The sequence below is a fragment of the Somniosus microcephalus genome, chromosome 3, assembly GCF_052327205.1.
Source record: "Somniosus microcephalus isolate GS21.2 chromosome 3, FLI_Smic_1.0, whole genome shotgun sequence".
Classification (NCBI taxonomy): domain Eukaryota; kingdom Metazoa; phylum Chordata; class Chondrichthyes; order Squaliformes; family Somniosidae; genus Somniosus; species Somniosus microcephalus.
Genome location: NC_140989.1, coordinates 297691047 through 297714485, shown reverse-complemented (window position 1 = coordinate 297714485; position 23439 = coordinate 297691047). Strand labels below are relative to the sequence as shown.

Genomic DNA, 23439 nt, shown 5'->3' with positions numbered 1-23439 from the left:
GGCTCCTCGAGCCTGCTCCGCCATTCAATGCGATCAAGGCTGATCATCCAAATTCAGTACCCTGTCCCTGCTTTATCCCCATATCCCTTGATCCCTTTAGCCTTAAGAAATATATCCAACTCCTTCTTGAATATATTTAATGAATTGGCCTCAACTGCCTTCTGTGGTAGACAATTCCACAGGTGCACCACTCTCTGGGTGAAGAAATTCCTCCTCATCTCTGTCCTAAATGGCTTACCCCTTATCCTTAGACTGTGACCCCTGGTTCTGGACACCCCGACCATCGGGAACATCCATCCTGCATCTAGTCTGTCTAGACTATTATGTCCGTGTGTAATTGAGACACGGACTGCAGGAGTTGGTTACAACAGGTCTTTACTGAGTGAAGGCAAACTGGAACTACTATGCAAAAGTTACTACACAGGCTTATATACAGGGGTGGTCACTACTGGTACTGCAGTATACAGGGGCTGCAGAATATAGTTCCTTCTGCAAAGTACATACACTACAATTCCTCCCCTTTTAGCTAAACAGTACATAACATTCGATTAATAATTAAATAACATATTTACAATTACAGTTGCTAGATACATTAGCTGAAGTTAAGCAATTATAAGTTCAGTCTTTGAGGAGGCTTCCTGATTCTGTCTGGATAACGCCTCTTTGGGGTATCAGGTTCTTCTGGCAAAGTTGATTCGGGATCAACGTCGTTGTTTGGTTCGTCTGCTTCCAATATCACCGATTCTGAGGTAGATGCAATTGGTACTTCGGTTTCATCACCAGGTGTATCGGATCGTGATGTGGAATTGACGTTTTCCAGTGACTCTAGAATCTGGTCAGCATGGCGTCTTACAATGCTCTCTCCAACATCCACGGTATACATTAGGGGTCCTTGCCGTGTGCAGGTCGTTCCTGGCTGCCATTTCTCTGTGCGGTAGTCCAGGGCCAAAACTGGTTGACCTATCTTAAAACTCCTGGTCGGCCTTTCATTCATATTCTGAAACTACCTGTTCTCCACTTCTCTTCTGATGTTTGGCTTAACCAAATCCAAGCGGCATCGTAGCCTTCGATTGAAGAACATCATGGCTGGAGTTTGGTTGGTAACCGCATGTGTCGCATTCCGGTAGGCAAACAAGAAGTTATCCACCTTGTGTTGTAGGGGTATGTCTTCATTACACATTGCCTTGATAGCCTTCTTGAATGTTTGAACGAACCTCTCAGCCAATCCATTGGTGGCTGGATGATATGGGGCGGATGTGTAATGCTTAACACCATTGTTCTTTAAGAACCTCCGGAACTCTTCAGACACAAACTGTGGCCCATTGTCGGAGCAAATCTGTTCAGGCAGCCCATTTCTGGCAAATATGGTTCGTAAGACTGTGATAGTTTTTTCTGTGGTGGTTGGGGACATTTTTATTACCTCTGGCCACTTTGAATGTGCATCCACCGCAATTAAAAACATCGAGTCCATAAATGGACCAGCAAAATCAATATGCACCCTTTGCCATGGAGATGAGGGCCACTCCCATGGATGTAGAGGGGCTTGTGGTGGGGCGTTTTGGACATTCTGGCATCCTGTACAGCTCTTGGTCATCTCTTCGATTTCTCTATAGATTCCCGGCCACCACACAAATGCTCTGGTTAAGTTCTTCATTTTTACCCCTCCCAGATAACCCTCATGAAGCTCATTGAGCACTCTATCCTTCAATTTGGGTGGAATTACTACTCTGGATCCACACATCAAGGTTCCTCTGCACACTGACAGCTGTTCTCTTCTCGGCGAGAATGCTGGCAACAGTGGTTCACCATGTGCTGGCCATCCCTTCACCGTTAAATTATAGACCCAGGAGAGTGTCGGGTCATTTCGTGTTTCCTTTTCTATGTTTGCATTCGTCACAGGTAGACATTCGATTATGGTCGAGTGGAATATATCCACAGGATCCACTGCAGGTGCTTCTTCCACCGTCGGCAACGGTAGGCGCGACAATCCATCAGCATTCCCATGCTGTTTAGTTCCTTTGCACTCGATGTCATATTGGTGTGCCCCTAGGAAAAGGGACCACCTCTGTAGCTGTTGTGCTGTCATTATCGGGACGCCCTTCTGAGGGTTGAAAATGGAGACAAGAGGTTGATGATCAGTTAGTAGAGTAAATTTCTGACCGTGCAGGTAGTGATTGAATTTCTTCACCCCCCACACCAGGCTGAGGGCCTCTCTGTCAATCTGGGCGTAGTTACGCTCGGCTGAAGTTAACGAGCGTGACGCAAAAGCTATCGGCCTCTCTGAACCATCAAGGAATTTATGTGACAGTACCGCTCCAATGCCGTAGGGTGATGGGTTGTAGTGAGCCAATACTTCTCTTGAAGTGATTAGGTCTTTACTCTTCTGAAAGGCCCGCTTACATTCATCGCTCCATTTCCATGCTACTCCAGTTTGTAGTAGGGCGTTCAGTGGGTGCAGAATTGTGGACAAATTCGGCAAAAACTTATGGTAGTAATTCACCAATCCAAGGAATGACCTCAGTTGCGACACATTTTCAGGCGCTGGAGCCTTAACTACCGCTTCAATTTTGTCAGGGGACTTATGTAACCCCTCTTCATCAATCACGTGGCCACAATACGATATCTGTTTCTTAAAAAACTCGCACTTGGGGCGATTGGCTCATAGCCCATGTTCTCTTAGTCTAGTGAGCACCTGCTCTAGGTTGGCAAGGTGTTCACTGTCATCTTCACCTGTCACTAGGATGTCGTCCAAGTAACACTGAGTCCCCGGAATCCCTTGCAGGACTTGTTCCATCGCTCTTTGCCATATCGCCGGAGCTGATGCTACTCCGAATACCAGTCGATTATACTGGTAAAGAACTTTGTGAGTGTTTATCATGAGATACTTCCTAGAGGATTCTTCAACCTCCATCTGCAAATATGCTTGTGCTAGGTCAATTTTTGTAAAACGCTTCCCTCCAGATAGTGAGGTGAAAATATCTTCTATCCTCGGGAGAGGATATTGTACTGTGTGAAGGACTGGGTTCACCGTCACCTTGAAGTCCCCACAGATGCAAACCTTCCTTGGCTCCTCAGACTTATTGTTTAACGTTTTCTTCATGACAGGAACGATGGGTGTCGCCCACTCGCTCCAGTCTACCTTAGATAACACGCCTGCATTCTCCAGATTCTCCAGCTCTGCCTCGACGGCTGGGCGAATTGCATACGGTACCAGTCTTGCTTTGAAAAACTTGGGAATTGCATTCTCTTCTATTTTTATCGAGGCGGTTACGCCTTTAAGAGTTCCCAGTTCTTGTTGAAATACCTCTTTGGCGTTAGCTAAGATTTTTGACAATCGTCCAGGTGTGACGTCGTCATCCTTTTTACCAGCCACCGTCAGTGCCTGAATGGAGTGCCAGTCTAAACTTATCTTTCTGATCCATTCACGTCCCAATAATGGTGGTCCACCATCTTGCAGTATGTACAGATACAATTTCTGTATTTCCTTGCCGTTGTATTCGACAGGCACCCTTATTTTCCCTCTGGGGTATACTTTCTGCCCCATATACGTCTTCAAGACAATGGATGTCTCTTTCAAGGGTATGTGTGAGTATAGCCGCTCGTAGTCTCGTCGATTCATGACGGTCAGGGCTGATCCTGTATCCAATTCCATTTTGACTTGGGACCCTGCTATCGTGAGGGTGACCCAAATGGTTCGGTGATCCTCTTTTGCGATTACGTTGTGAAGTTTGAGACAGCTTAGTCTCTTGTTCCTGGATTCACTATTGCTCATCTGGTCTTCGGAACTACTGTCCGTCATCTTTTGTACTTTCCTGTACTGTTCCTTAGTAGCCTTTTTGTTGTCGTTAGTCTTCTTCCCAGACCTGCAAACTCATGCAATGTGTCCCATCTTTCCGCATTGCCTGCATATTTTGTCCTTGGACCAGCAGTCCTTCTGGTCATGGGTTGTTCTGCCGCAGCGATACCATTTTTCAAACCACCGTGTCATTTCGTGGGTGCTGTATTCCTGTGGCTTTTGCTGTATTTCCGCAGCTCCCCTTGCTGCTGCTTCGTACGATACTGCCACGCTGAAAGCCTTATCTAGCGTCAGCTCTTTCTCTGAGAGTAACCTCTTCTGGGTTCCTTCACTCAGGAGTCCACAGACAAATTTGTCCCGTAGAGTATCTGTCAGTCCTGCTCGGAACTGGCAGTGCTTTGATAGCTTGCGTAGTTCCGTAAGGTAATCAGCATTGCTCTCATCTTTATGCTGATTTCTCCTGTGGAATTTAAATCTTTCTGCTATCAGCAGCGGTGTAGGATTTAGGTGTTCCTGTAGGATATCAACAATTTCGTTAAAACTCTTCGCCATCGGTTTGGCTGGAGTAATCAGGCTCCGCAATAGGCCATACGTTCTTGCGCCTATTAAGTTTAGTAGTACCGATGCCTTTTTCTCATCGGCTACTTCGTTTGCCTCGCAATATACTTCGACTCTTTCCACATACGTGGTCCAGTCTTCTATTGCATTATCGAAGGCAGTGATATTGCCAGTCTTCGGCATCTTGGAAATCTAAGATGGCGCCTCCCGCGCTTTGCCTTCTTCCCCGATTTAACAAAATGGCGCCTCCCGCGCTTTGCCTTCTTCCCCGCTGGATTAAAAGAGGCGCCTCCCGCGCTTTCCATCTTCTCCGCTGCTGCTAGCGCTGTTGCTGGTGTTTTATGCCTTGATGGCGATGCCCTATAGCCTTCGCACACTTCCTCCCCACGCTGCTGCTAACGCCGCTCTCCGCGGTTCCCGTGGCAAACTGCAGCTCCTCGCGACTTTCTGCACTTCTAATTTCTTTTATTTTCCCGTCGTCAGAGCAACCCTACAGGATACTTTCCTCCCTCTTCTCGGGTCTGTATGCTGCCCGGCTTCGTAGCACCGGCCGCGCCCTGTGTGCTCCACCCTCTCTCTCTCTCTCCTCTTCCCGACAACGCTGCTCGGCCCCGTTGAAAAGCCACCCGATCGAGCTCTAGCCCGCCGCAGCCCAGGAAGGATCAGTGTACTACTTGCAACCAGCCCGATTAGCTGGAACACCATAGACAGGATAACCAAGCCCCGCTCTCGACAGCCTCTCCTGCAAATCTTCAACTCCGATGAATCAGAGGCAGTTGCCCACGGTCGACGCCCGTTTCTTCTGTTTTTTTTTTTTCTTTCTTCCTTCTGGCCTCGACCTCTAACAACTTCGCTTCAGGGATGGATCCCCATGAGGTGGTGCAGAACTGTAGGTAAGTTCGGATCTGCTCGTCACCAGTATTATGTCCGTGTGTAATTGAGAGACGGACTGCAGGAGTTGGTTACAACAGCTCTTTACTGAATGGAGACAAACTGGAACTACTGTGCAAAAGTTACTACACAGGCTTATATACAGGGGTGGCCACTACTGGTACTGCAGTATACAGGGGCTGCAGAATATAGTTCCTTCTGCAAAGTACATACACTATGTGGTGTATGTAACCTGTTCCACCTTAAGAGAACTACCTTAAGAGATGTACTACTTTCTCTTGGCTGCTGTATACTGTAATACCGGTGGTGACCACACCGGTATATAAGTGTTGTGTAGGGATTTGCTGGGCAGTTCAGCCCTGACCTCCGAATAGTAAAGACCTGTTAAAAGTTATTCTTGTTGTCTGTGTCCAGTGATTGATCATAAGCATAACTGGGACACACAGACTCAACAGTGGTGACGAGTCCAATCTTACCCTGCGGCAGTTTTACATCCAAGGCAGCTTCGTCCTCAGAACGGGCGTCGAGAAGAGGCATCTGCCCTCATCATCCTGCTGAGCACCATCGCATGGGAGGCATCGAGAACCCGGGTTAAAAAGAAAAATTCTGACCACGAAGCCCTCCATCAGCGACAGGCAGTGATCATCCCTTCTACCATGGTGGTGGGTAAGCCGATCAGCGACACGAGCAGAAAGTCGGCCGCGTTGGCTGTGGAGTAGGGGAGGGAAAACGGAGGAATAAGGGTGGAGAACTCGACCACGGCCGGTAAAAAGGGCCGGGCTGCAATCGAGGCCGAGAGGCGCAGCGATTGGGGCAGCTTAAGGCACGAGAGCCACGGAGAACTCAAACGCAGCCGGTGTAAAGGACCGGGCTGCAAGCGGGGCTGCGAGGCAAAGCAGCGTCGGGGAATTGAGAACCGCTGGGGAGGCGAGAACGGCAGCAGCACGGCAATCGCCATTGCAGCCAGCGGGGGAAGAAGGCAAACGCGGGAATCCGCCATTGTAGCCGGCGGGGGAAGAAGACGAGCACGGGAAAGACCACCAAGCGCGGGAAGCCGCCATTTTAGTAGGCGGGGGAAGAAGACAAGCGCGGGAAGCCGCCATTTTGAGAAAAAGAAAAATTTAAAAACTTGCAAGGATGCCTAAACATGGGAACATTAATACCTTTGATAGCGATATCGAAGATTGGACCACGTATGTAGAACGCATGGAAGTTTATTGTAAAGCAAATAAGGTACCAGATGATGAGAAAGCACTAACCTTATTAAGCTCAATGGGTGCGAAGACATACGGGCTATTGAAGCACCTTCTATCACCAAATAAACCGGCGGATCAGACTTTCGCGAATATTGTTACTGTCCTGAAAAATCATTTAAACCCCACACCGCTGATGATAGCGGAACGATTTAAATTTTACAGAAAAACGCAGCTGAAAGACGAAAGCAACGCTGAATTTTTAATTGAACTGCGTAAGCTATCAAAGTACTGTCAGTTTGGAACAGGACTAGCAGATGCGCTGAGAGATAAATTTGTGTGTGGATTGTTAAAAGAAGGAACACAAAAGCGACTGCTTGAGGAGAATGATCTTACGCTTGATAAAGCTGTCACTATTGCAGCATCGCAAGAAGCCGCAGCGAGAGGCACGGCGGAAATGCAGCTACGGTCACCGGAACTCAGCACCAATCAAATGGTCTTGGGTACAGTAAAATGTTATCGTTGTGGAAAGACAACGCACGATCAGAACCAGTGCTGGTTCAAAAATCAGGAATGCAGAAAATGTGGCAGGCTTGGTCACATAGCTAAAGTATACCAGTCAGGAAAGAAGACCAGCAACAAAAAGTCACCGCAGGAAAAGTACAGAAAGGTACACAAGGTGACAGAACAGTTCGAACGAACAGAAGTCAGATTCAGACTCCAGCAGTAATGAACTGGGTAGTCTAAGAGTACACAATGTTGGTAAGGAAGCAGACCTCCAAACAATTTGGGTCACACTTCAGATAGTAGGAGTCCAAGTGAAGATGGAATTGGACACTGGATCGGCATTGACGGTCATGAATAAGCAAGATTACAAAAGGTTATTCCCACATATTCCCCTACGGGATACGGAGATTGTATTAAAAACATACACGGGGCAAAGAGTATACCCCATCGGGAAGATAGAGGTAAAGGTGGTCCACAAGGGCAAAGAAAGCCGAGGAATGGACTTATATGTGCTACCTGAGGGAGGTCCACCACTACTGGGACGGGTGTGGATTAGGAAAATAAATATGGACTGGCATTCCGTAAAAGCACTAACGGTAGATTCCGGTAAAAAAGATGTCAAACCTAAACGATTGTCCAGAATATTGGACGATGCTAAAGAGGTGTTCCAACAGGGACTGGGAACACTGAGAGGGATTACGGCAAACATCAAGGTTGAAGAACATGCAAACCCGAAATTTTTCAAAGCCAGACCGGTACCTTATGCGATACGACCTGCTGTGGAAGCTGAGCTGGAAGGGCTAGAACATTCAGGAGTACTGTCTAAGGTAGACTGGAGTGAGTGGGCCACGCCCATTGTTCCCGTCATGAAGCGTTCATCGAGCAACAAGCCGGGGGAACCGGGGAAGGTTCGCATCTGTGGAGATTTCAAGATCACTGTTAATCCGGTGCTTCACACGGTGCAGTATCCGCTTCCGCGGATTGAGGATATCTTCGCTTTGTTGTCTGGCGGGAAACACTTCACCAAGATAGACCTGGCGCAGGCATACTTACAGATGGAAGTTGAGGAAGAGTCACGCCAGTATCTCACGATCAACACGCATAGAGGCTTGTACCGGTATAATAGACTGGTTTTTGGAGTGGCATCGGCTCCAGCAATTTGGCAGAGGGCCATGGAGCAGGTATTACAGGGAATTCCAGGCACACAATGTTACCTGGACGACATTCTGATTACAGGAGATGATGACGAGGAACACCTTGCAAATTTGGAACTGGTGCTCACCAGATTGAAAGAATATGGACTTCGAGTTAATCGCCAGAAATGTGAGTTCTTTCAGAAGCGGATCTCGTACTGTGGTCATGTCATTGACCAGGAGGGGCTTCATAAGTCTCCTGACAAGATCGAAGCTGTTGTGAAGGCTCCCGCTCCGGATAATGTATCCCAGTTGAGGTCGTTCCTAGGGTTGATTAACTATTACCATAAGTTTCTGCCAAATTTATCCACGGTGCTGCACCCGCTGAACGCTCTTTTGCAGAAGGGAGTACCATGGAAGTGGAGCGAGGACTGTAAGAGGGCCTTTCGCAAAAGCAAGGCATTGATCACCTCAGGAAGTGTTGGCTCACTTCAACCCAACGCTGCCTATTCGTTTGGCTTGTGATGCTTCTCCATATGGTATTGGGGCAGTACTCTCAAACAAGTTGCCAAATGGCCTGGAGAGGCCAGTCGCGTTCGCATCCAGATCATTGATCTCCGCGGAGCGCAACTATGCTCAGATAGATAGGGAGGCTCTCAGCCTTGTGTGGGGAGTAAAGAAGTTTAATCATTACCTGCAGGGCCAAAAGTTTACGCTTCTGACAGACCACCAGCCGTTGGTATCCATTTTTAACCCTAAGAAGGGTGTTTCGGTGGTGACAGCACAGAGACTCCAGAGATGGTCCCTTTTCCTAGGGGCACATCAATATCAGATTGAATTCAAAGGTACAAAGCAGCATGGTAATGCTGATGGGCTGTCGCGCCTGCCACTACCTACAGAGGAGGAGGCACCAACGGTTGACCCTGTTGAGTTATTTCACTCGACCATCATCGAATGTTTACCAGTCACCAATGCAAGTATTGAAAGAGAAACTAGGAACGACCCGACACTGTCCCGGGTCTACGAAGTGACAGTGAAGGGATGGCCAGCACATGGTGATCCACTGTTACCGGCATTCTCAGCAAGACGAGAACAGCTGTCCATCTGTCAAGGAACATTGATGTATGGAACAAGGGTGATTATTCCTCCTAAGTTAAGAGAGAGAGTTCTAAAGGAACTGCATGAAGGTCATCTGGGGGGAGTCAAGATGAAAAGCCTTGCTAGGGCTTATGTGTGGTGGCCGGGTATCGACCAACAGATAGAGGATCTGACGAAAAGCTGCTCAGGGTGCCAAAAAGTGCAAAATGCACCTCCAATTGCACCGCTGCATCCATGGGAATGGCCTTCAACCCCATGGCAACGTGTACATATTGACTTTGCTGGTCCATTCATGGACTCCATGTTTTTAATTGCGGTGGACGCACATTCTAAATGGCCAGAAGTGATTAAGATGACTACCACTACCTCGGAAAAGACGATCGCGGTGCTAAGAATGATATTTGCAAGAAATGGATTGCCAGAACAAATATGTTCAGACAACGGACCGCAGTTCGTGTCAGAAGAATTCCAGAAATTCATGAAGAAGAATGGGGTGAAACATTATACCTCTGCCCCATATCATCCGGCTACAAGCGGGTTGGCCGAGAGATTTGTACAAACGTTCAAAAAAGCAATAAAGGCCATGAGCGAAGATCAGATTCCACTACAACACAAGGTGGACAAATTCCTACTGGCATATCGAAACGCCACTCATGCAGTGACAAACCAAAGTCCTGCCATGATGTTCTATAACAGGAGGTTGCGGTCCAGGTTGGACTTGTTAAAACCAAATGTGCGGAGGGAAGTTTGAAACAAACAGTTCCAGCATATAAATAACAAGACCACTCGGAGCTTCGAAATAGGACAACCAGTGTTAGCCCGGGACTATAAAAACGAGAAATGGCAATCTGGAACAATTCAGGCCAGACAAGGACCCCTGATGTACACGGTAGATATTGGTGAAAATGTAATACGGCGTCATGCTGACCAACTGGTAGAATCGAGAACAAGGGTCGAACCCATGGTTACGGCAGAGACAACCGTGGAAGAAGTTAGTGAACCTGAAGCATCTACCTCAGAAGTGAATGTACCTGATGATGATGTCCAATCCATAAGAGACCAACTAGATGAGTCACCCCAGCAACGAGAATCAGAGACCCCTGAAAGGCGTTATCCAACTCGAATCAGGAGGCCTCCTCAGAGACTGAATCTTTGAACTGTTTTGCATGAAGTTGTATATATATATATGTTATTATGTTATGTTAAATGGGGATATAACTGTTAAGCTAAAAAGGGAGGATTGTGGTGTATGTAACCTGTTCCACCTTAAGAGAACTACCTTAAGAGATGTACTACTTTCTCTTGGCTGCTGTATACTGTAATACCGGTGGTGACCACACCGGTATATAAGTGTTGTGTAGGGATTTGCTGGGCAGTTCAGCCCTGACCTCCGAATAGTAAAGACCTGTTAAAAGTTATTCTTGTTGTCTGTGTCCAGTGATTGATCATAAGCATAACTGGGACACACAGACTCAACACACTACATAGTCCTATTAGAATTTTATAAGTTTCAATGAGATCCCCTCTCATTCTTCTAAACTCCAGCGAGTACAAGCCCAATCGACCCAATCTCTCCTCATATGTCATTCCTGCCATCCCAGGTATCAGCCTGGTGAATCTTCGCTGCACTCCCTCCATGGCAAGAACATCCTTCCTCAGGTAATGCGACCAAAACTGCACACAATACTCAAGATGTGGTCTCACCAAGGCCCTGTACAACTGCGGCAAGACATCCTTGTTCCTGTACTCAAACCCTCTCGCTACGAAGGCCAACATACCATTTGCCTTCTTAACCACCTGCTGCACCTGCATGCTTACCTCCCATGGTGAGACACCATGTACAAGTGCACTGCAGCCAGAGCAGAGGGCAAGGCTAGCACAGGTGCCAGCTCACCGGAAGGTGAGGTTGCACACGAGTTCTGCTGCAGAGGACTCAGATGAGGACTTCGATGGGCCAGGCTACAGAAGCAGGCTGATGGGTGTACACAACAAAATGCTTGGTGCATTAGGAAGCCTGACAGAAAGCCTGTGTTCAGTATCAAGGAGCATGGAGGAGTCCAGCACTAATGTGGCACAGGGCTTTACGCAGAGCTTGGAGTCCATCCTTTCCAGAATGGAACTGGTAGCCAACTCCATCAACACACTTGTGGACCCAACCATGATGCAGCGTCTGTTGGCCAATGTCTCAGCTTCCAGTGCAGCACCGGTAGCTTCCACCAAAAGTCTGAGTGTTGCCAAGTAAGCTCAGACTGCTGCCATCATGGCTGTGGATATTGTATTCAAAGGGGCTTGCAGGGTGTCACAGAAGTTCAGCAATCTGTCCTCCAACAGATTACTAGGATTGCTAAGGCATCACAAAAGGTAAATCATGCTTGACTAATCTACTGGAATTTTTTGAGGATGTAACTGGTAGAATAGATAAGGGAGAACCAGTGGATGTGGTTTATTTGGACTTTCAGAAGGCTTTCGATAAGGCCCCGCATAAGAGATTGGCGTGCAAAGTTAATGCACATAGGATTGCAGGTAAGTTACTGACTTGGATAGAGAACTGGTTGGCAGACAGGAAGCAAAGAGTTGGAATAAACAGGTCTTTTTCTGAGTGGCAGGCAGTGACTAGTGGGGTAACGCAGGGATCGGTGCTAGGGCCCCAGCTATTCACAATATATATTAATGATCTAGATGAGGGAACTAGATGTAATATCTCCAAGTTTGCAGACGACACAAAGCTGGGTGGGCATGTGTGCTGTGAGGAGGATGCCGAGAAACTCCAGTATGATTTGGACAGGTTGGGTGATTGGGCAGATGCATGGCAGATGCAGTATAATGTGGATAAATGTGAGGTTATCCACTTTGGTGGCAAAAACAGGAAGACAGATTATTATCTGAACAACAATAGATTGGGAAAAGGGGAAGTGCAACGAGACCTGGGTGTCCTTGTTGCACCAGTCGCTGAAGGTAAGCATGCAGGTGCAGCAGACGGTTAAGAAGGCAAATGGTATGTTGGCCTTCATAGCGAGAGGATTTGAGTACAGGAGCAAGGATGTCTTGCTGCAGTTGTACAGGGCCTTGGTGAGACCACACCTTGAGTATTGTGTGCAGTTTTGGTCGCCTTATCTGAGGAAGGATGTTCTTGCCATGGAGGGAGTGCAGCGAAGATCCACCAGACTGATACCTGGGATGGCAGGAATGACGTATGAAGAGAGATTGGGTCGATTAGGCTTATATTTGCTAGCCTTTAGAAGAATGAGAGGGGATCTCATTGAAACTTATAACATTTTAACAGGACTAGACAGACTAGATGCAGAAAGGATGTTCCCGTTGGCGGGGGAGTCCAGAACCAGGGGTCACAGTCTAAGGATAAGGGGTAAGCCATTTAGGACTGAGGTGAGGAGGAATTTCTTCACCCAGAGAGTGGTGAACCTGTGGAATTCTCTACCACAGAAGGCAGTTGATGCCAACGTATTAAATATATTCAAGAAGGAGTTAGATATATTTCTTAAGGCTAAAGGGATCAAGGGATATGGGGAGAAAGCAGGGACAGGGTACTGAATTTGGATGATTAGCCATGATCTCATTAAATGGTGGAACAGGCTCGAGGGGCCAAATGGCCTACTCTTCTATGTTTCTATGTCACCCTGGGGAAGTGGCAGATGCTCTCTCTCTCTCAGGATGACAGCATGCGTGATCCCACCCCTGTCACTCCACCAATGCCCTTGCTGTTGCCTGTCAGCCAGCCAGCCCAGACTGCTGCCGCCCATGCCGAGATGGTGCAGTCTGAAGCCAGGCCTTCTAGGCCCAGAGTTGCTCAAGGTTGTCCTCCAAGACCATCTACAGTTTCCTCCACTGAACGTCAGCAGCCTTCCTCCAGCCATGCTGCAGCCCTTGGGTTAGCACTTCATAAGAACACTAAGAAAGGCAAAGGCACATGGAAGACAGGCACTAAGGGAATGCACAGGGTGATTAGTTGAGTTTTGTTTGCAATATGGCATGATTTAATTTATAAATTTGGTTTGGAATGTGTATTTTGTGTTGGCTTTTATTTTTGCGTTGTGGTCAAAAAGATGATGTGATGGTCAGTGACAGAGGGAAGGTAAGGAGTGTGGGACTGTTGCTAATTGGGGTTGCATTTACTGGTACTTGAATTAGTTCTTCGCAGACAGCCAGGCAGAAAGGGGCTGTCTAGGTTGCAATCTCCCTTCCTCTTCTGCCTCCTTCTCCACCTTGTCCTCCTGCACCTCCCCCTCATCCTCCTCCTCCTTGTGCTCCTGCTTCTCGGCTGATATGTGTTGGCAAAGGCTGTTCCCTCAAGATGGCCAGGTTGTACAGCATGCAGCATACCTTCACAAATCTTGAGACATGCTCAGTTGAGTACTGCAGGGCTCCTCCAGAGCAGTCCAGGCAGCGGAATCATTACTTCAGCACACTGATAGTCTGCTCTAACATATTTCTTGTGGGAACATGACTCTCATTGTATGCATGCTGCCACAAGAAATGTGATAGAGCAGAACCGGAGTCGTGAGCCCTGTAGTCATCAGATAGCCCTTGTCGCCCAGTAGCCACCCGTTGGTTTGTCGTGGTGGCTGAAATACAGCTGGCATAGCAGACCACTGCAGAATGAAGGCATCATGACTGCTGCCTGGATACCGGGCATTGACCTACATGTTGCATTACCTATGGTCACACACCAGCTGCACTTTGAGGGAATGGAATCCCTTTCAGTTCCGGTACATGGCAGAGTTGACATGCGGCACCTGCAAAGATATGTGTGTGCAGTCAATGGCACCCTGCACCATGGGGAAGCCTGCAAACCTTGCAAACCCTTGTGCTCTGCTTGCTTCTCTCTGGCAAGAGGGAATGAAATGAAATGATCTCCCTTGGAATAGACAGCGTTAGCGACCTCCCTTATGCAGCAGTGGATGGCAAACTGTGAGATGTTACAAATATCTCCAGCACCAGCCTGGAAGGAGCTAGACACACAAAAGTTCATCGCCACGGTCACCTTCACAGCCAAAGGCAATGTGGTCCCTTCCCTGCTCTGAGGTTGGAGTTGTGGCTGCAGCAGTTGGCAGATTTCAGTGATGACCTCCTTAGTGAAGCGCAGACATCTCAAACATTGTTCATCACAGAGGTTCAGGTAGGAGAATTGCTCCCTGAAGACCCTCGGTGGATATGGCCTCCTGCAGAGAGTCCTTCTTCCCTTCTTCCTCCTCCCTCTTCCAGCAGCTTGTCTTGCTCTGCGTGGCCTCTGCTCATTCTCCCAGTCATGCTCAATTCTAAGAGGAAGGCCTGCTAGTGCACCCATGTTTGGGAGCGACTAGTTTGTGCAGAAGCCTTGAAGTCAGCAAAAAGTACTTCAGCACCTGCTGCACCGCTTCTTACAGACTTTTGAAACTTGAAGCAACGATGGAAAGCACCAAAACATGTAAAATTGTAGCAACAGCCAGAAGAAATAAACCAGCAACTAACCTGTAAGTAGTTGATGATCCCTTTAAATAGTGCTGGTGGGGGCTCCTTCACACTGCTTAACGTGTGTTCAGCTATGTGAGGTTAAGTGAGGGCATCGGCTGGAGCGTGGAGCTCCAAAATGGCAACGCTGGCATCAAATCAGTGTGCACGCAATGATCTGCCGGTTCTGCATACTTCCAGCAGACGTTAAGTGCGTGTGCATTAACCCCTTTACCAAGATGGTATCAGCGCACTTCACGTCAGAAGTGTGCGCATGCACCTGGGACGCCATTTTGGAACACTAACGGCACTCGTAGTTCCCAAAAAATGGGCACTACTGAGCCCAATTTTGCCCCCATTTAGTTTTATAATACATCTTTTTCTCCCAACTTCAATTGCAAACAACTATTCTCATCCACTTCTTTCTGATTTCGAGACAGATACATGTGTTCTGTTTGGTTGGTTTTTTATATTTACTGGAATCTTTTATCTTCTGTGTCATCTCGGAAATAAGTTAAGTTATCCTAACCTAAAGGACTCTTTAGAATCAGTCAAGCACAACTCCCACTGCCTGCTGATGTTGAGGAAGTTCTCCAAACAACATGGCATTCTTATGACTAACCTCTGTCTTAAACTAATTTAAGTTCAGTTAAGTCTACAGCTCCTGTATAGAATAGACCTTACCTCTCCTGTATCCTGCTCCTTTGTCAGAGTGTCAATCAGTAAGAAATGGCAGATTCCTATTGCTACTTCTTACATTCAAATCTCCGATTGGTATATGGAACATCATGTGCATACCTCACACAGAAAGTGTTCTGTTGTTACTTTTCAGAAATCTCAGTTGCTTCATCATTTAGAAATGTATCAATTCATAAAGAAACTTGGTATTGTTGTAATAGTAAGACTACAATTTTAGTTATACAAAACCTCAGGCCCTCTTTCCAAAATAATTTGACAGACGTCAACATTTTCAGCAATTCACCAAATCCCATAAGTAAGTAATAGATTTCACTTAATATTTTATCTGTCCAAGTGAAAACATTCATACAAATATTTTCCTTGCAAAAGATAACATTTATAACAGATTAACTGAATAAATACATGTCTTGGCAGATGCAAGCTATTTGAAATCATGTTTGTTTAAGGTTAGCTGGGCTTTGTGAAGCCAATCCAGAAATAACGATATTGGCCTGGAAATTCCTGGGCCCCTCCTTTGCTGTCAAGAGTCATTGCATTGTATCTCACTTTAACTTATTCTTTCCCAGGTCAGTCAAACCTGGAAGTTTGTACCTCCTTCAATCTTCCTTTGTCCTACAATCTATAGACATTTAACATCCATTCGGTGTCAACTAACCACTACATCCTGATTAACTTGTGCTCGCTCCTATTCTTTGCAATATTGGTTTTACCATGCACTATGGGCTTTGACCTTCCATCTAAGTTTCACAATATAAAAAATAACTGTGTTCCTGCAGCGCCAGCCATAGACGACAGCCGCCCTTTCCTACCGCCCATAATGATAGTAGGAATCTAATGATTTTCATAAACAGGGCATTTTATTGCTCTGTTCATCCTCCCTGTTACTTTGGAAAGGAATAAAGCAACCATATCCAGGATTAGAAAAATTGTCAGTATTCACAAATTGACCTGAAATGAACCTGTTCTGGTCATGTCTGGGCACAACTTTGGTTAGCTTATCAACCTTAACACTTATATGCACATTCTGATTTACTCAATGACCTTCTAAAATAACCAGGGAGCTTTTATTTGTAATTAGCTAGGGCACTTCAGTGTACATTACATTAACATAAAGTAAATCTGGAATTATTTGGAACACACTCACTTGTTTTGGACTCAACATCAGATTGTAGGCAAATGTACTTATAACATTTGGGGCACAAATATGGCATCTATGGCAGGTAAATGGAGTCAAAAAATGGCACATGGAAAAAAAATTACTTCTGTTTATTATAAACATAAAATGCAGTTGATCAGTATCTGAAAAAGAAAGATTAACTCTGTTCTTCTCTCCACAGATGCCGCCTGACCTGCTGGGTATTTCCAGACGTTTCTGGTTCTATTAACATTTTGGGTGTAGGGACGTGCATTTTGTGATGGGTTGCATCTGTCAAATTAAGTGATCTTTCTCTTTGGGAAATGGGTAGTGCTGTGGGTTAGACATTGGAACTTGAGATCAAATCCCACAGTGATGGGGTGAAAGTCTTTTCTGCTGGAAGTTAGAGTTCTATGAGATTGCACAAGCTCATTCTGCAATTAGTTCCTCACAACAACTTGCATTTATATAGCACCTTTAATGTAGTAAAACACTTCACAGGAGCATAATCAAACAAACTTTGACACTGAGCCACATAAGGAGATATTAGGACAGGTGACCAAAAGCTTGGTCAAAGAAATAGGTTTTAAGGAGCATCTTAAAGGAGGAGAGAGAGGTAGAAAGACAGAGAGGTTTAGGGAGGGAATTCCAGAGCTTTGGCAGCTAAAGGCACCATCGCCAATGGGGGAGCGAAGAAAATTGGGGATGTGCAAGAGGCCAGAATTGGAGGAGTGCAGAGATCTCGGAGGATTGTAGTGTTGGAGGGCATTACAGAGATAGGGAGGGGTGAGACCATGAAGGGATTGAGAAGAAGAATGAGACTTTTTCAATTGAGATGTTGCCAGACCGGGAGCCAATGTAGGTCAGCGAGCTCAGGGGTGATGTGTGAACGGGACTTGATGTGAGTTAGGATACGGACAGCAGAGTTTTGGATGAGCTCAAGTTTTGGAGGGTGGAAGATGGGAGGCCGGCCAGGAGAGCAGTGGAATAGTTGAGTCTAGAGGTAACAAAGGCCTGGATGAAGGTTTCAGCAGCAGATGAGCTGAGGCAGGGGCGGGGACGGGCGATGTTACAGAGGTGGAAGTAGGTGGTCGTGGTGATGGAGATGATATGGGGTTGGAAGCTGAGCTCAGGGCCAAATAGGATGCCACGGTTGCGAAGAGTCTGATTCAGCCTCAGTGGTCAGGGAGAGGATTGGAGTCAGTGGCTAGGGAACGGAGATATGAACCGGCACAAAATTACCCATAATTTGAGATTTATTGCTATTAAACTAGCAATCTCACTTAAGAGACCACAGGATGCTTAGTGTGGAAATGGGAAAATGTTACATTGGTGCAGCAACAGTCGCTCTTTTGACGTAGGGTCTCGGGCACGTTGATACAGCAGAGTAGCGGCAGCTTTACTGGAATTTCAATTCTACTACCTGGGAGACCTTGACAGTGGCAGTGGGATCCTGGAACATGTTAATAATATCTCTTGGCTTTATGAGAAAAAGGTTCACAAAAAGCTGTGTTTCATATTTCTTTCAGATACAGTTTGACCTGTTGTTTATTTCCAGCATTTTCTGGTTTTATTTCAGTTTTAGCACCTTACCTTTTTATATCAACTTTAGCTAACTATTTCTGTAAACCAAGAATGAATTTGCCTTAGTCTGCGAAATCATACCTTTTTTGTTTCACAAGGTGAACAGACGGTCCACAGTGTCCACTGGCCAAGTTGACAGTCAAGTGGGACTATGCTTCGGATTTTTCGGCCAGAATGATGTGTGCAGCAATATTCTGAACTATGTTGAAATAAAGAAATTTGTTCAATATGGCAAAATATTCTTTCTGCCTAAAACAAGTTGTTTATCTATTGTTGAGGGTAGGGTTAGGGATGCTAGGAATATCATTCCGCTCCTAGCGTCCAGAGTTAACTATGGCAGATGAAGGGGATTTAAAATTTTAAACCTTCCTTCAAAGGAGTACAAACAATGGCGATTGATTACACTTGCAATTGATTATATTTCTTCTGCTCGGCATTTTGGAAATTTAAAAAGAAATTTCTGCTGCTACCAATAGGCAGCTGGCTATGCCCCACTGGTCCAGGCACCATAGAGCTGTAGCAGCGATCTCCCACCTCCCACAATTCAGACTGAAGTTGCAGCAGTTGTGAAGGAAAATCCTACTGAACATGAAAGGATTATATATAATCCCAGTGAACTGTGGATTGACGTGCATAAACTTCTGACTGGTTGCATTGTATTGGCACATTGATAGACTAATGGGGTCAATCTTGCCCTGCGGTTTGCTTGTCACGCATGTGTGCAACCAGTGTGGGGGTGCAGGAAGGTCATCAAATTCCAGCAGGAGATCTTGCATCAATTCAGTGCCAAGATCTTGGAGGCCAGCTTTTTATTACTGGGCTGCACAGCTGCTATGGAGGCTCTTGCTGCCAGCAAAAGCTCATTGGAGACTACAAAGTTTTGCTGATGAGGGTGGGGCTTCCTGTCATGTAGTTTTGCATGGTTTGTCCCAGAGATGACATCACTCTAGGCAAGTAAAAAACAATTTCATTTTGAAAGTCAACTTCTGGCCCTTAAGTTTCTTAAAGATGTGCTGGCTTGTTTTGGAAGTGACTGAGGGATTATGGAGCAGATTTTCCTGACTTCTCCCAGAGCAATGCCCTTTCCCTACAAAAACAACAACAACAGCTTGCACTTTTATATAGCACCTCTAATGTCATAAAATATCCCAAGCTGCTTCGCAGGAGCATGATGAAACAAAAATTGGCGCTGAGCCAAAGAAGGAGATATTAGGATGGGTGGCTAAAAGCTTAGTCAAAGAGTTGGAGAAAGGTGGAGGCGGAGAGGTTTAGGGAGAGAATTTAAGAGCTTAGGGCCTAGATAGCTGAAAGCACAGCTGCCAATGGTGGGGCAAAGGAAGTGGGGATGCACAAGGGGCCAGAATTGGAGGAATGTAGCGTTCCTGGAGAGTTGTAGTGCTGGAGGAAGTTACAGAGATAGGGAGGGTCGATGCCATGGATGGATTAGAACACAAGGAGGAGAATTTTAAAATTTGAGGCTTTAGTGGACCAGGGAGCCAATGTAGGTCAGTGAGCACAAAGGGGTGATAGGTGAACGGGATTGGTGTGGGATAGGATTTGAACAGCAGAGTTTTGGATGAGTTCTAGTTTATGTAAGGTGCAAGATAGTAGGCTGGCTAGTCGAGTCCGGAGGTAACAAAAGCATGGATGAGGGTTTCAGCAGCAGACACGCTAAGGCAGAGGCAGAGATGGGTGATGTTACAGAGGTTGAAGTAGGCGATCTTTGTAATGGAGAGGATATGGAATCATTAGCTCCTCTCAGGACCAAATAGGAAGCCCAGGTTTCAAAGCATCTGGTTTAGCCTGAGATAGTGGACAGGGAGGGTGGTGGAATCGTTTGCGAGGGAACGTTGCTTGTGGTGGGGGCCAAAGACAATGGCTTTGGTCTTCTCAATTTTAAATAGAAGAAATTGCGGCTCAGCCAGGACTAGATGTCAGATAAACAGTCTGACAACACAGGCACTGGAGGGGTTGAGGGAAGTGGTGTTGAGGTAGAGCTGGGTGTCGTCACCGTACATGTGGAACCTGGTGTCATGTCCTTGGATGATGTTGCCGACGGAATGGTGTTGGAGGGGTTGGTGCAGTTAACCGTGTTGAAGGCTGTAGATGGGTCGAGAAGGATGGGGAGGGATGGTGCACCATGGTCATAGACACAGAGGATTGTGACTTTGTGACTTAGATTAGGGCTGTTTCAATGCTGTGGCAGGGGCAGAAACCAGATTGGAGAGGTTCAAACATGGAGTTGAAGGAAAGACAGGCATGGATTTGGGAGGTGACAACTCATTCAAGGACATTGGAGAGGAAAGAAAGGTTGGAGATGGGGCAGTAGTTTTCAAGGATAGAGAGGTTAAATGTGTTTTTTTTTGAGGAGGTGGTGATAGCATTAGATTTGAAAGGGAGGGGGACAGTACCTAAGGAGAGGGAACCATTTACAATATCAGCTAGCATGGGGGCCAGGGAGAAAAATTGGGTGGTTGGCAGTTATGGGGAATAGGGTCGAGATAGCAGGAGATGGGTCTCATGGACAAAATGAGCTTGGGGAGATAGGAGAGAAACTGGAGAAAAATAAGAATTCAATGTAAGGGCAGGGTGGAACCTTGGCAGAGGTTTGGCTTGGTGGGCGAGGGGAGGGATGCAGCAGGAGCAGCTGAACAGATGGTCTCCAGCTTAGTGACTAAGACGCCATGAGCTCCTCGCACTTGTTGGCGGTGATGGTGGAGGTGGTAGGGGAGCAGGGTTTAAGAAGACGGTTGGTAGTGGAGAAAAGAAGCTGGGAGTTATCTTTGCATTCCAGGATGACCATGGAGTAGTAAGCAGTTCAGGCAGAAGAGAGCAGGACCCGACGGCGCTTGATGAGGTTCAGCCAGATTTCCCAGAAAAAGGGAGTTGCTCTGGGATTTTGGGGGCGACTGGGGAGATGGGAGGAAGAGCTGTCTTGCTCCTGCAGTGGCTGCAGCCTCACTGCTCACATGTAAATGGTGTGGCCCTCTCACCTCAAGTTCCTGCTCTGTAGCCATGAGAAATCCAGATACAGTAACAACAGAAGGAAAATCCATTACATCTTTTACCATTCCAATTCAGCTGTTTGCTTATATCTACATTTTCATTAAACTTTACCAAAACCTCAGATTTATATTGAAAATCTCAAATTTAGAATGCTTTGTGCAGCAACCCCCTTTACAGTTCAAGTTTTAAAATGCATAAATCCCACCACAAATCCCACAACCAATACATCAAGCCATCACGTTTTTCTGAAGTGATAAACACTAACCTGTTGCTGATCTGATTCGAATTGGCAAAATGAGTAAAAAGCAACAGGCATGCAAAAGATGAGAAGCAACTCAGAAGTAAATTCATTCTTTGTGCTGCAGAAAGTTAACTTTCATAAAATAAGAACATTTACAGTTTATATCAAACAACCAGTTACTTGGACTAAAAATGTTAAATGCTGCAATTCCCAATCAGAAAGTATGGGGGGGCGGGGATGACAAACTAAAAGGGTAAACCAAACAGCCGAACTTAATGAATGATTAATAGCAATGTAAATGCAGAAAGAAAAAGTTGAGTCAACTCTTCATTTTAACCTTGTATTAAACTATTTTAGATCTAATACAGATTCTTGTTTTGTATTAAACTTTACAAAAGTTAATAAAATTAATACTTAGGCTAGAACATTTAAAATTGCGGTTTCACTTCCAATCAGCTTCTAAGTGACAGTATTCTTCGATACAAGAATGTGTATTTTCCAGAAAGAAAAATGGATAACGTTTATCTCATTAGTATACTTAATCATATTTTTATTAAAGTATCTCATAAAGCCTTGACATTGCAATTTGTCTGCTACTTACGTTGAGGGTTTGATGCAGTCTGGCACCTGTTTGTCAGGTGCTCCTAAGATCCCTCCAGTTGCAGGGACCAGTGGGAGGGGAATGCAGGAGATTGAGCAGACTGTTAGCAGGAAGGAGCTAAGACCCTCTGGGGGTAATTTTCACCTTCACCAACTGTTTGATGAACTGGCAGAGTGGATTAATTGCAATGGAAATGAAAATCGGGAGGGTTCTATAACAGGCGGGCAATCCTTCCCTAGCATCAGGCACTGCCTGTACATCACCCTCTGTGATTAGCAAATATCCCAAATTTTCAACTTCACTGCCTGGGCAGTAATGTGGCAGAGCGGATCGCTCGCTTGTTATACAACTTGTCGGCTTTCATCCCATTGATCCGCTCTGACACATTACCACACAGGCTTGTTGCAAGTTGACAATTGCTCCCACTTTGTCCAGGTATCTTTTTTCTACTATAAAAATATTACAGAAAAGTCTAAATCCTCTTAAATATGTTCAAACCTCCATCACTTGTTCCGTGTGCTGAGAGCACATGGGTGCGATTTTCAACTTTCACCCATAACAGCTGCGAGAGGCCCCCTGCCATTGTCATGGTGAGGCTTCAATCCAAGGACAGGCCACTGAGTGACCGACAGTGGGCCTAAATTACTTTTTGGAGGCCAGGAAGAGCAAGGCCCCAGGAACATCTTAAAATAACACTTACCTTTTCCGGAGTGGCCTTGAACAAACCCTTTAAGGACCATTAGTTAGGCTGCTCACATCTAGCATTAATGGACGAAGCTTGTGCAGCTCACACTTCACCCATTGGTTTTGAGAATTGTAAATGGGGTCCTACAATCGGCAGAGAACCCAGAGTTGCATAGGCAAATAGGCTCCTGCTTATTTTGGCCGGGAGCACTGGCCACCCATTTGCAAGTTCGCCTGAATATCACACCAGTTAGGCCTCGGGAAGCCACGGGCAGGTGACTTTCTTTCCAATTTTGGACCGCCGGCTGCCCTTCTTTCCAGAGTAAACGGGAGGCAGCAATTGAAAATCTCCCCATGCACTCGGGTGTTTAGCCAAAGGTACAAGGCATATGGTTCTAGTACAGAACCATTACCGGTGATCATCATCAAAATACAGTAAAATATCTGACTGAAGAATGATGTGTAATCATGTTTTGTTTACCAAGTTGTGTTTTTTTTATCCTTGCTGAACTTGAATGGAAAGCAAGTAGGTGAGAACAGAATTACTAAATGGAAAAGATATCTATAACAGATAACTATAGTGTACAGTGCTCAATTGGAAGTTGAGGACCAAACAATGTGAGGTTCTTCCATGATCGGCCATGGTTCCAAACAATGTAAAGTGCTGTCATGTACTAAAGTCCTATTTCTTATTTTGCTGTCTCTTTTATTTTTTTTAATATATTTTTGGTTTGCAAAAGTATAAATGCATAGAATTGTGGTATGCTACATACTGTGTACGTAATATGTGTACATATATTAAGCACACATTATACTTCGCTCTGTTCAGCATTTATGGATGGTGTGTAGCAACCCATGCAGTATGTAT

At 45.9% G+C, this 23439-nt stretch overlaps 1 protein-coding gene across 1 annotated transcript in view; it reads right to left on the bottom strand.

The window, feature by feature from the left end:
• c8a (complement component 8, alpha polypeptide) overlaps positions 1-21484 on the bottom strand; it is an 80773-nt gene extending 59289 nt beyond the window's left edge. Inside the window, exons 1-2 of the mRNA XM_085982820.1 lie at positions 21311-21484; positions 18121-18238 (exon numbers count right to left, since the gene is read on the bottom strand). Coding sequence (XP_085838946.1) covers positions 18121-18238; positions 21311-21396 — 204 coding nt within the window. The 5' untranslated portion in view covers positions 21397-21484. The remainder of the gene's footprint in view (positions 1-18120; positions 18239-21310) is intronic.
• Between the last annotated feature and the right edge of the window lie 1955 nt (positions 21485-23439).